Source organism: Malania oleifera, chromosome 4, assembly GCF_029873635.1.
Source record: "Malania oleifera isolate guangnan ecotype guangnan chromosome 4, ASM2987363v1, whole genome shotgun sequence".
NCBI lineage: Eukaryota > Viridiplantae > Streptophyta > Magnoliopsida > Santalales > Ximeniaceae > Malania > Malania oleifera.
Genome location: NC_080420.1, coordinates 108,640,354 through 108,654,684, shown reverse-complemented (window position 1 = coordinate 108,654,684; position 14,331 = coordinate 108,640,354). Strand labels below are relative to the sequence as shown.

At 36.4% G+C, this 14,331-nt stretch overlaps 1 protein-coding gene across 1 annotated transcript in view; it reads left to right on the top strand.

The window, feature by feature from the left end:
- Positions 1–14,331, top strand: part of LOC131153477 (uncharacterized) — a 154,538-nt gene that overhangs the window by 121,063 nt on the left and 19,144 nt on the right. The window contains exon 13 of the mRNA XM_058105817.1: positions 8,722–8,793. Coding sequence (XP_057961800.1) covers positions 8,722–8,793 — 72 coding nt within the window. The remainder of the gene's footprint in view (positions 1–8,721; positions 8,794–14,331) is intronic.

Sequence of the window (14,331 nt, the reverse complement as noted above, 5' to 3'; positions counted from 1 at the left end):
AGATAAAGGCGTTAGGGAGGCTGAAATATTTTCTTGGGATCGAGGTGGCTCACTCTAGATAGGGCATTTTTATATCTCAGCAGAAGTATGTTACGGATCTCCTCAAAGAAACCGGCAAGACGGCGTGCAAACCAGCAAGTACTCCAATAGATTCTAACCTTAGACTTAGAAAGACAAAGGAGGATGCTGCAGTAGATAAAGAAATGTACCAACGCCTGGTTGGAAGACTCATTTATCTGTCTCACACACGACCAGATATAGCTTATGCAGTGAGTGTGATTAGTTAATTTATGCATAGCTCGAAGGAAGTCCATTTGCAGGAAACTCACCGAGTGTTGCAATATCTCAAAGGGACACCTAGAAAAGGTATTCTGTATAAAAGGAACAGAAGCTTAGTTCTCGAGGCATACATGGATGCCGATTATGCTAGGTCGGTTGTTGATAGGAGGTCGACCTCTTGATATTGCACCTTTCTTGGCTGAAATCTTGTGACGTGCAGGCGTAAGAAACAAAATGGGGTTGCTCGATCTAGTGCAGAGGCAAAATTCCGAGCAATGGTTCAGGGTGTATGTGAACTACTTTGGTTGAAGATTATCTTAGAAGACATGAAGATTAAGTGGGATGGTCCAATGAGACTCTATTATGATAATAGGTTCGCAATCAGCATAGCTCATAATCCTATACAACATGATCGAACAAAGCACATTGAAATTGATACACTTCATCAAAGAAAAGTTGGAGAGTGGATTGATTTGTACACCTTATGTGTCTACACATGGCCAACTTGCTGACGTACTTACCAAGGGGTTAAGTAGTCCAGTGTTTCAGAAGATTGTGTCCAAGCTGGGAATGGAAAATACCCATTCGCTAGCTTGAGGGGGAGTGTGGGAAAACATGTTTAATGACTTGAATTCTATATGTGTATAGTTAGCTTTTTAGAGTGGCAATAGGCAAACGATTGATCAAATAGACTGCAGTAGATAATGCTTCTACCCAGAACTTAGAAGGTACAAAAGAATCAATCAACAAAGTACGAATGACATCTAAGAGACTACAATTCTCACGCTCAGTGACTCCATTTTGTTGAGGGTTATAAGGACAAGGTTGCTGGGAAATGATCCCCTTTTGCTGAAGAAAATTCTGAAAAGAATGAGACATGTACTCCCCCCATGAGTCGAAGCATGAAGTTTTGATACAAGTACTGAACTGTGTCTAGACAAACGCAACAAATTTTTGAAAGGCAGAAAACACGTCAGCTTTAGAGCGGAGAAATTATATCCAAGTGATTCGACTATGAGCATCAATAAACATCACAAAATAACGATACTGAGCATGAGAAATAACAGGACTCACACCCCAAACATCAGTATGCACAATCATAAAGCAATTAGAACCACGACTACCATGCGCAGGAAAAGGTAAAGTTTTACTTTTAACAAGACGACAAGTAGCACAAATAAAATATACAGGAGAAGAAGAAAAGGAATCTTTATTGCCAAAAAACCATGTTTCATAAGATGAGCCTAGACAACAGAATTAGGATGACCCAATTTCTTATGCCAAACTTCATTATTATTGGCAGTAGCCGTACAAGCAAGGGAAACAACATTAGGAATAGAAAACTATAAAGGGAATAAACGTCCCACTTTAGGCCCCTTCGCGATTACCATCCCCAACACCTGATCCTGCACAAGACAACCGCCACGAGAAAAATGAACATCACAGTTATTATCTACCAATTGTCCAACCGAAATCGAATTGTTAGACTATCCAGAAGAGACAAAAACATCGTGAAATGAAGAGCCCAAATTACCAACAACAGGAATTGGAAGAGTACTACCATCCGCAATCTGAAAATTTTGTGTGCCCCTATACTTACAAACACCATGGAGACCCATCATATCACCTGACATGTGATTAGAAGTGCCCAAATCAACAATCCAAGAAGTTAAGTTAGTAGCCTTACCTTGCAGCCTAAGGCTGTAAAAGCAGACACAATCATATGTTGGATCATTGCTGGTGTGAGAACAGACAAGTTAGAGTTTACAGTGGGTGGTGCAAAAGAAGAAGAAGAGGACTGAACAATAGCTTGAAAAGCTTGGGATTGGCGATTTTGAGGCTGCACTCGAAAGGCTTTGATGATATGGCCTTCTTTCTTGCAGTAGTTACAAACTTTGTTAAGACAGTCACAAGAAATATGACCAAACTTTTTGCAACTAAAACGCTGCAACTTGTTCCTCCCTCTCCCTTGTGTCGCATATGCTACATTCACAGCCTTAGAAAATACCTTATCAGAATTCATACCCATTTGAGTGGATAATTGCTGTTCTTCACGCAATAAATCTCCCAAACAAATATCCAGTGAAGGAAACGAATTACGGATCAATAAAATGGCTCAAACAGGCTCAAATTCAGGTCGAACTTTCATCAAAAACTGATCGCATTGACTCTCAGGATTAACCGCTTGAAGAGTCGTGAGTTCCGTAGGGGGAACCTTAGCATGAACAATAGCAGAATACTTGTTCCAAAGATTAATAAAACCATAATAAAATTGTTCAATAGGTAAATTACTTTGACTGTAATAACTAATTTCCAACTCCAATTGGAACTTCCAAGCATTGTGATCTTGGTGGTAAATACAGTGGAGGTAATCCCACATAGCCTGAGCCATAGTAAAACAGCGAAGATTGGTCACAAGATGAGACTTGATCATCCCCAACAGCCAAGAGATCACCCTAGCATCCTTGACCTCCCATTGTGCAAATTCCTTTTCATTAATGGGAACTTGAGCAGAACTATCAATATGATTTGATAATTTGTTCCCCTTCAAGAACATTTTAAATTGTTATTCCCACGTAGAGAAATTCTTTCCAGTAAATTGAACAATAGTCTTTTTAATAGACATGATGAAAGGCACTTAAAAAAAATAATCCCTAGCAATCAACCAAATAAACGGCAAGTCTAACTCAAATCAGGTCCAAATCCAAATAATAAGAGGTCCACAGACAACCAGATTACAAAAGCCCAGCAGAAATAAAAAACCCAGATCAAACATGGATGGCCCAGATCAAACACAGAAGCCTAACTTGAAATACCTGCCCTGTGTGAAAAATGACACAGCAGAGGAAGAAACACAGCACCTTCATCGTTCACACCAGGAGTCGAAGCTGCTGACCACGACAGAAACTGCCACAGTGACAAAGATGCACAGCTGCAACGAGAAAAACACTGAGATGAGTACTGTAGCCCACAACAAAGGACAGCGTGCGCAACTAATAAATTTTAGCAGCCCCAAGCAAAACTCAAAACCACCAAAGTGGACACCACAGAGAAGGCTGAAGCTCATGAAAAGCAAGAAAGAACTTGCTGAAACCGAGGAAAAAAAAAAAAAAAAGATAGCGATGAAAATCGCACCCAGTGATTTAGACCAAAACGATGGAATCAGAAGAGGGGCTCTGATACCATGTTAATTTTGGTCTGAATACCCTTTCCATAAGGTTTCCTTACATTATATAGAAGAGATTTACATGGTTGTTGCCTGATTTTTAGCACCTAAGTGCTGTCAGATTTTCAGCATTATTTACAGCCTAATTGGCTGATTTTCAGCACTTAAATGCTGCCAGATTTTCAGCATTATTTACAGCCTAGTCAGCATTATTTACAGCCTAATTGCCTGAATTATCTCCATTAACAAAGGTGACTGGTTTTGAAATGGTGTAGCAGCGGTTGTGCAAGCAATGAGAGGAGAGCGACTCAAAGTAGTATAGTACATGAGCTTCACGTCCTGTGTCTTCCTAGTATTTAGGTCTTGAATAACCAAAAAAATTGGAAAAGAAGAACAATTTAGTGGCTTTCTAAGCTTACTAGCTGACATGAGATTGAAAGGGGATTTAGGAATGTATAAGACAGAAGAAAGAGAGATGAAGGGAGTTGGATTTACTGTTCCTTTCCCCTTAGCTACAATAGCGGACCCATAAGAAAGGGTAACTTGAGGATGATTTTTATGATGCTAGAGGGCGGAAAAGAAGTTGGTTGCACCTATCAATGGCCGCAGAATCAATAACCCAAGGACTAGTGGGAAAGATACCAACACACCACACTGGAACAATTGGAGCAACCATGAACAGGGTGACCCATCACAAACAAGTCATAGCTAAATCAACACAAAGCTGCCATAACATCAAGAAACTTAGACACAGCCTCAAGAAACCAACTCACACCACCAGAAGAATTGGAGTGATGATGAACAAGGTGACCAACCACATATGAGTCACAACTAAACCCATAAGGCTTCAACAGCCACTCCCGCCCCCCACCACAAAAAAAGAAAAACTGCTCCCAGACAACCATGCACAAGGTGAACCACCGAAACTATGATTGACAAGTCACGAACTAACTGATATGACACTGCCACAGGCCCCACAGCCTTACAAAAACAGCTTATGAACACTGCCACTACTCCAAGAGACTCCCCAATGCCCTTTACTAACACTGAACAACAACTAATGGATTACCACAAGTGTACGGTAAAAAAGATTGGATCTCTGAGCAAAACACATGCCCAACAGCTTGATATTATGATCTATGGAAAGAATCAGAACATTCTGGAGGTAAAAAAATTAGAAAAAGATGGCTGGGAAGTAATGCAAACCACAAGCACATAATTTACAAATGAAAAACACAGCAAATACCACCTTTTCAGGCTTAATAAACTCAATAACCATTGACAAACAGCTTTGTGAAGCATCAAACAACCATTCCTCGGGTGCCACACATTAGCAATTAAAAAAGGTGAGGCCTTTGGACAAAAAACAACACGAAGAACTTCACTAATATGTTTATAGAGGGATTTAATTACTGCTGGATGAATTCAGGGCAAAAACATGCCTGAAATTGGCTTCATACATCAGCATGTGGGGTTGGCCTTGGCAGCCTTCGACCTGGCGTGTGAGGGCATGTGGCGCACTGTCTGGAGATGGGTTTTCACTGGAGGACAGATTGGTAGTGTCTCTGGGTGATTGGTGTTTTTGCAAAATCTATAGTTTGATTTTGTGTTCCTGAATTGGCAGTGTTGCCCAGGAAATTTCTAGTAACTGGTCTGACTTCCGGTTGCAGCTGCCTGTTTTCTAGGACTATAGTGTTGCTGGCAATTCTTCTATGATGGTAGATATGCAGCAGATTTTGGGTCTTAGGCTTCAGTTTTGATGGTGGTCGTGAAAAAATTAGGGTTTGGGTCTCAAAATCATGCTCTGATATCAAGTTGAATATTTGGGTAAAATAGAAGACTTAACATCAATCGTAGGTCTCGCCCTCTATGTATAATATATGTCAAGTACAATAGTAATGACCCTAATACCCTTACTAACTCACACTTGCATAACTCTAATACATACTAATAATGCTAAATGATTTTAAGAACCATTAATAGAAACCAAATGTATAACAGTAAAGGCTGGAGGGGACTCTCTTCCCTTGAGTTGCTGTTTTGAATACACTTGCAAATTAGGACGATCTAGGAGATGGGGACTCAAACTATAGGGAGACACGGGTGGATAATTGCGCAGAGGCAACAAACAGGAATCTGGAAGATTAGGCAGAGGAAGAGACTCATTGAATTCTTAAGCACTCATAGATTGAGAATAGTATGGTGTAGACTCAATGAAGGTAGCATCGGCAGAAACAAAAATCATGCAGTGTATGACTATAACAAAGACATTTTTTAGCATGAGGATCCAACTTTTCTAGCCTAGGGTTTAACTGATGAACAAAGGGCACACCTAGATATATAAGGAAGTAAAGAGAATAGAGGGGTAATGGAGTAGGAACAGAGGATTGCCATTTTGTTGATAAGGTAGTAGGTAGTGAGCATAGCATCACTCCAAAACACTTTGCATTTGATAAAGTAAGGTACTATTGATTTTAAGGGTATGCCCATTTTTCCTCCTTGCAACCCCATTTGGTTGTGGAGTATGGGCACCCGATGAATGATTAACAATAGCAAACTGTTCATATAAGTATTGAATTGGGTACTAAAAAGTACTCTTTAGCATCATCACTCTGAAGTATATAAACTCCCAAACCTAAGTCCTTATTTTAGAACAAAAGGCACAAAGGATATGAAATAACTTATAATGATCTTTTGTTACATAGAGCCAAGTCATCCTTGAATTATGATCAACGAAAGTTACAGAGTATCAGAAACCCTACTTGGACACAACTCGACTAGGACATTTGAATAGACTAACACAAAAGGGCTTGCTGCCTTTTTATTAATGCAGGAAGCAAAAGGAACACAATGATGCTTTCCCAACTATAAGACTCGTACTCAAGAATAGACACACAGGACTCAAAGTAGGAACTAGTTTAACTTTTTCAAGGAAGGATGATTCAGGCAACAATAGATTTGGGGTAGTGTGGCAGTAGCAGTGTAGGCAATAGAAGGAAATAGCGGCTTGGAGTGGTAAAGTCCACCTACTTCATGCCCTTTTGCCAACCGTATTCCTCATCTTCAAATCCTGAAAGATGATTTAGGCAACAATGGATTTGGGGTAGTGTGGCAATAGTAGTGTAGGCAATAGAAGGAAATAGAGGCTTAAAGTGGCAAATTCCACCTGCTTCATTCCCTTCGCCAACCGTATTCCTTGTCTTTCAATCATGAATGACCATAGAATGAGGAAAGAATGGAGAATTCATGGATTTGGTAATCTTGTTAACTGGCATAGGATTGAAAACAGAACTTAGAAATACACAACCAAAGGAAAAGAAACAAATGAAGATGGGATTTACTATCACTATTTCTCAATGGAAATTAGGTGCACCCATCGGCAAGGGTAACATGAGGTAAGTTTTCAGAATAGTGGAGAGTAGAAAATAAATTAGGTATATCTATTATACGACGAGTGGCAACTAAATCTTTAACCAAAGGACTGGAATTTGGAATACCCTTCCTTTGACATGCATACACTACACTAGTCCCTGCTTGGGCCCAAAAGCATGCCATTTGTGGTGGCTGCATTGGCAACGTCTATCAAATAAATCTTAACAGCTTTAGAACACTGAATATTATTCTTTCCATCCAACTTTTCGTGTGTTATCTGTGGCACTAATGGAAGGAACATACACTTGGGATTCATGGGCTTCCTCCCAACACTCACAAACTAGACCAATGACAAACAACTTAAACAGCCGGAACAACCATAAACAAGGTGAACACTAAAACAACCACAAATGAGTCACCAACAAGTTGATTTAGAACTTCTATAGCCCTAAAAACCAACATACAAGCATTGCCACTGCCCTAAGAGACTCACTGATGGCCTTAATATTATTGAATAACAGCTAATGATTGCCATGAGTGGGTGATCGAAATCATTCTGGAAGAAATTGCAGAAAAATCAGGCTGGGAAGAAGTCGCATGTACCAGTTTGTGGGGTCAGAGCTGCTGAAGTTCGCTGGCATGTGGAGGCGAATGGGGACTCGTCTGCGGATGATATTTCATAGACCTATAGATCGGAGGGTTTTGTGACTATATATCTGGTTGGTTTGTGAAATATGGAGAGGTTCATTAGATTCTAAGAGGGGTAGCGATGGCCATGATGTTTTCAATGACTGCTGAATTTTCGAGTCACTGAACTGGTTTCTAAGCTCTAGAGGTGCAGTTGATCCTCCTATAATGGCAGATTTCATAGGATGATCAAATTTAGGATTTTGTTTGTTGGTAGGGTTTAGGTTGAATCTTGCTCTGATATCATGTTGAGGTGCTGGCTAAAACAAAAGACCATTTCAAAGATAGTTCTCTCCCTTTATTTGAGTTTCATGACATCCTTGAATTTTGAGTTTCACGACGAGTGAAGTTTTATGTTAGCAAAATTGAAGCATGAGACATTCAAACTCAAATCTGGCCAACTGAGCTAACTTTTTCCAAAGTGAGGCTGAGTTGGGTGAAGTTTTGAGTCTTGTGGAAGTGTGCCTAAGCAAAGTATGGGAAGGAATGCCTCTAGCTTGTTTTCCGTTTTCAGCCAGAACAAAGGCAGCCATGGCAGGAGGAACCCTAATAACTCAGTATTTGATAATTTCAGCTTATTCTTAGCTATCTATTATTGAAGCAGGGAAGCGAGTTAATCCTTGCATCATAATTAATTTAATGTGCACTCACTCAATTTTTATTTCACGATGACAGAGAAATTAATTCTTGATAGTATGTTCTTAACTAATTTGAAGATTAGTGGTGTTTCCAATGAGTTACATTGCTTGAAATTTTGAAATTGTCGGGGAAGTTGAAAAAATGAATTGTTGGGTTTAGGGTGCTTGGGTGGATTAAAATGGCTTGATCCATCTTGATCAATGTTCTCCATGCTTTTCATCCATCAAACAATCTAATAATTTATGTGCACGTTATTAACAATGTTACTGAATGGTTTATTTTTTCATAGCTTATAATTTTAATTCTCATAAATCAATTCACTATATGGATTGTAAATGTTTTTTGAACTGATTTACATAGCTTGTTTCCCTATGGCATATTCTAAGGCTATGGTACTGCAATTTGCATTCGTGTAGCCTAAGAGGCTAAGATGTGCTAGATCATTGATTCAATATATCCGTGATCCATATAACTTTCGTGTAAAATAGATGTATACAATGTTGGGCCAATGTAAGTGTGTTTGGAATAAATTCTCAATGCTGACTAATCAACTCTCTAAATACTTGAGTGTGATACAGATTGAGGCTATATTGAAATTTGAAGAGATGTGTTTGGAATCTGCAAAGGAATTCTCCCCATTATTTTCAGCGGTATGTACTATATAGAGTATGATAAATCTATTAAAGGGCATTGGCTTAGTATTGTTCATTTAGTTAAGAAAATGTAAATTGCAATTGTTATATATTGTATTAGCTTGTCGACTCATTATATATCAGTAGAATTACTATTATGTTTACTTATTCATTATATTGTCACAGGATAAATGATGGTAGTAGTGTAGTACCAAGAACTAAATTGAGAATTTTTCTAGGATGAAACACCACAATTACAGGCTAAAAATTATAATAATAATGAAAGAAATAACAAACTTAGCGTGAGAATATGGGGAGTATAAAGAATCGCAATGGTGTTTTGGGGAGAATGGGAGAAATCACTTGGCTAGTTGGGAGATTGGTAGAAGGTCCAAACTGGAAGGTTGGGCCTTGGCTATGTATTTTCTACAAACATCTCTCTAATTGGAAACTGGTTGTGGAGGTTCCTGAAAGGTTAATTCCCAATGACGCAAGGTGATAGAAAGTAAATATAGAGTTCATCGGAATGGGTGGGACACTTGATGATGTGAATAAGGTTTTGAAAGCACAAACAATAACTATCAAATTTGCATAGAACAACTAACCAGGTTAGGCATATTGGATGAGAAATACAAGCAAAGGTTGTCTAATCCTAATGATCAACTAAAGATTTGATGTTAAAGCCTTTGGATTCAAAGAAGTTCAAGTCTACATTTCTAGATCAAGGAACTTGCGATGAGCAAATTAGGTGTTAAAGCAATGTCTAGTAGTAATTGGAGAATAAAGTAGAAGAGGTGGGAAGAAACTTGAAGGATGAGGTGTGAGAGCAGCGTCTCTATGCCATGCCTTTGGAGTTGTCTTACCTTTGTTTGATGCGATAAGACTCTAGTTAGTTCTTGCAATATTCCTTGAGATCTTCATCAAACATTTCAATGGGAGAGTTGATATGTTTTTGGGGCAGGCTGACCACCACACATGGCCTCAATTCATTAGATATTCATCTGTCACCATAAAATGTGGGACCCATTGCATATGGCTAAGATTGCAGTGGAGGTTACGATTAGGGTTTCATTCTAAGATGATCGAGAAGATGCGCACAGGGTAAAAGAATAACAAATGTATGTTTATTATCGAGCAATTCGCAAACTGGACCCGTTGCATGTGGCTAAGGTTGGCAGTGGAGGTTAGGGTTAGGGTTTCATTCTAAGATGATCGAGAAGATGCACATGGGGTAAAAGAATGATAGAAAATGCTAGAAGGGGTAAGCTGTTTGGTAAAATAACAAATGGATGTTTATCATCAAACAAATATACAAATTAAACAAAAGATTTTATTTCAAGATAAAAAGTTAGGAAATTGAAATTTTAATAAAATGATGATTTTTCATTCCCAAAATTAAGAGTATCAAAACATTTTATTTTAATAAATTTAGATATGATATTTGAAAATTTGGAGCATGCATACATTTAAGGGAATTTTAATTTTCTTCACAAAATAGAAATCGCCTCGATCAGATTATGACAAAAGTTTCTATACATTTGAAGGAAACAACAATTTAACATTAACAAAGCACTTGCCAAGCTCACCTCTTAATGTATTAAACTTTTCTTCAGGTAGAGCCTTAGGTAGAGCCTTAGTGAACTAGTTTTTTTGTAATGCACATAAATCAAGTACAATATCTCCATTAGCAACAAGCAACATGTTCACGTAAGAAGTGTTGTCTAATTTCAATGTGTTTATTGCATGAGTGATTGCTATGATTTCTATATATGCAAATAACACTCATTATCACACAAAATAGGAACATAGTTAAGTTTCAAACCATATTCATGTAGCTGTTTATCATTCATAATATTTTAGCACAACTATTGGCAGCTACGTATTTTACTTTTGTGGTGTTTCGAGCAACAAAATTTTACATCTTACTAAACCAAAAGATTAAACACAAACCAAGACATTGACAAGCAAGTTCTTAAATTTTGATTTTGACTAAAATTTCAAAGCTCCACAAGTACGAAAGTTTCGATTTGAATGTCAATTTTGATTTTGATTTGAAAAAATAATGGAAATTAGTAGTAAAGCATGAAATTATTTTATGAAACTTTAGAAATGGTTAATTGACACAGTTATTTAAGCGTAGGGCTAATTTATTACAAATTAAATACATTTATATTGTGTATGAGGTGCAACAACAGAAAGCTTTAAGTCTTACTAGGTGGGGTCGGCTACACGAATCCTTTTCGGCCAATTCACTTTCACTCAATCGAGAGCATTTTTCTACCAAATTAAGAGTTATTAAATCCTTCCTCACTACCTCATGCCAAGTTATTTTAGGCCTACCCCTACCCCTTCTCATGCCATAAACAATAAATAACTCACTTCTCATCACAGGTGTGCTACTATGCTTGCCTTTCAAATGTTCAAACCTTCCCTTATCTTGTTTTGAACTAGTGAAATGGCTAGTTTATTGCGTATATACTTGTTCCTTTATTTATCTTTTAATGTTATATCACTCGTCTACCTTAACATACACATTTCAGCAACTTTTACTTTTTAACATAGTTGACCATATAGCTGTCATATAGAACTTTCCTTTTAATTTTAAGAGTATTCTACAATCACACAACATACTTCATGCACTCTACCATCTTACCCAACTAGCTTTAACTATAGTATTACATCCTCTTCATTTTCTCCTTCCACTTGCATAATAGGTCCAAGATATCAAAATCTACTAGTGCTATTAATTTTGTTGATTATCAAGTTTAATCTTCTCTCTACTATTGCTCCGTAATTACAAAAATTACATTTCATATATTTTGTCTTATTCCTACTTATCCTAAAATCTTTAGTCTATAAAGCGGTTCTCCTAAGGTCTAACTTAGATTCCACTCCGCTCCTGCCTTCATCAATCAAGATAATATCTTCTACAAACAATACATCAAGGGATCTTGTTTTGGATATTCTTGTTCAGTTCATCAATCACAAGAATAAAAAATGTGGACTCAAATTAGAACCTTGATGTACACCTGTTGTGATTGGAAAATCTCTCGATTCCTCTTCTATTGTCCTAGCACTAGTCATTACTCTACCCTACCTTAATGACGTTAGTATATTTATTGCATACACTCTTCTTTTCCAAAACCCACCAAGAACTTCCCTAGGTACTCTAACACGTGTTTTCTCTAGGTCAATAAAAATCACAGGCAAATCCTTTTTCTATTCTCTAAACTTTTCCATTAGTCTCTTTAAAAGAAAAAGCTTCTTTTGTTAATCTCCCAAGCATAAATCCAAAATGATTCTCTGAAACCCTTGTTCCTAGTCTCATTCTCCAAAACTATATGAGATGCATTGGTTGTAATATACTATGTATTAAACATATTTGTAATTAATATGTGTATTGAACATATTTAGTTAATATAAATGAAACTAATAAATCAATTTAATATAATTTATTTTACAAACAGATTATTTATAAATGAATGTTTAAATAAAATGTTTTTGTAAATTAGTTTTTCATGTAACTTCAAACACACTTGTAGTAATATTTTGTTTCTATAAAAAAAAAAATTGAGATAAATTAAGAGAGAAATTTCTTCTGCATCTAAATCTCACATTTGAATTCCATGGAAATTTTATTGTATGGTTAAGATTTCAACAATTTTTGCTAAAATTTGGAGATTTTGATAATTTCTGATGGTTCGTTGAAATTTCGATGGAAATTATGTAAGATGGAAATCGACTGCCATTTCAATTTCGAGGGTGATGGAAAACGGAAATTTCGACAATTTCATAGAAACTCAAGACCATGTTGAGAAATACCATTAGTACTCTTTCTATCAATTTTGCAACTCCAAAATTAGCATTTAAATATCCCAAAAGGTTGAATTTATTGAATTTATGATACCACGATCCTAAATCTTTGTGTTCTAAGCAAATATCTAAAAATTTTATTTACAACTATAAGATGGGATTCCTTTGGATTGGATTGAAAGCAAGCACACAAACACACACTATATTGAATGTCAGGCCTACTAGGACGTAAGTATAAGCAAGGTCTTAAATTTCATTTTCGACTCAAATTTCGAAGTTCCAAAAGTACGGAAATTTCGACAAAAATTTCGATTTTGATTTGAGAAAATAACAGAAATTAGTAGTAAAACATGGAATTCTTTGTGAAGCTTTAGAAATGGTTAGCAAACATGATAATATAAGTCTTAGGAGTAATATATTACAAATTAAATATATCTATGTTTTGTATGAGGTGGAAAAGTTGTAAAATAGTATGTGTAGCATACAAATTTGTAAGACAATGTACATTAAACATATTAAGTTAATACAAATGAAATTCATAAATCATTTAAATATTATTTAGTATACAAATAATGATAATTTAGACATGAATGGTTAAATAAAATTTTATTGTAAGTTGATTTTTTCATATAATTTCAAAAGCATTTGTAATAATCTTTTGTTTCGATAAAATAAATGAAATAAATTAAGATAGAAATTTCACTTCACTCCTAAATTTTTCATTTGAATTTTGACGAAATTTCATCATATGGTTAAAATTTCGACAAGTTTCGCTAAAATTTTGAGATTTCGTTAAATTTTGGATGATTCGTTGAGATTTCGTCGAAAATTATGCAAGACGGAAATCGACAGCCATTTCAATTTCAAGGGTGACGGAAATCGGAAATTTCGACGAAATTTAAACAATTTCGGTGAAATTTAAGACCATGAGTATAAGAAAGAACCCATCATACCATGATATAGCTTATTGCCATCTAGGTTACCTTTTTCATTCAAATCCAATTTCAGTGATGCTATCATTGAAGTACCAATTACCTTTGAAAATTATGTCTTGTATTTTCTTAGTAATTCATGGGTGTACTTGGTTTGGCTTTAGAAAACACTTTTTTATACTATTTAACTTGTAGTCCAAGAAAATAATTGAGCTCTCCTAGATAGCTCATTTCAAATTTTTCCTGCATAAGTTAAGAAATTCTTTACATTTCTTTACCAATTCACGCAATCAAGGGCATTTTCCTCAACTCACTTAAGAGTTGTTAAATCCTTCCTCATAACCTCATTCAAAATTATTTTATGTCTTACCCTACCTCTTCCAACACCATTAATAATAGCTAGCTCACTCCTCCTCACTAGTACACTACTTGGCCTTCGTTTCAAATGCACAAACCATCTAAGTCACCCCTCCCTTATCTTATATTCACAGTGCTATTTCTAGCTTGTTGCGAGTACGTTCATTCATTAATTTATCCCTTAATGTTTTACCACCCATCCATCCTAGCATTTGCATTTCGGAAACTTTTACTTTTTGAATATGTTGTTTCTTAGTTGCTTAGCATTTTGATCCATATAGCATGGCTGGTCTTGTAGCTGTCCTATAGAACTTTCCCTTCAATTTCAGTAGTATCCAACCATCACAAAACATGCCTAAAGCACTTCTCCATTTTACCCAGCCTGCTTTAACTCTATGTAGTTCATCCTCTTTAATTTCTCCTTCTACTTGCATAATAGATTCAAGTTATCGAA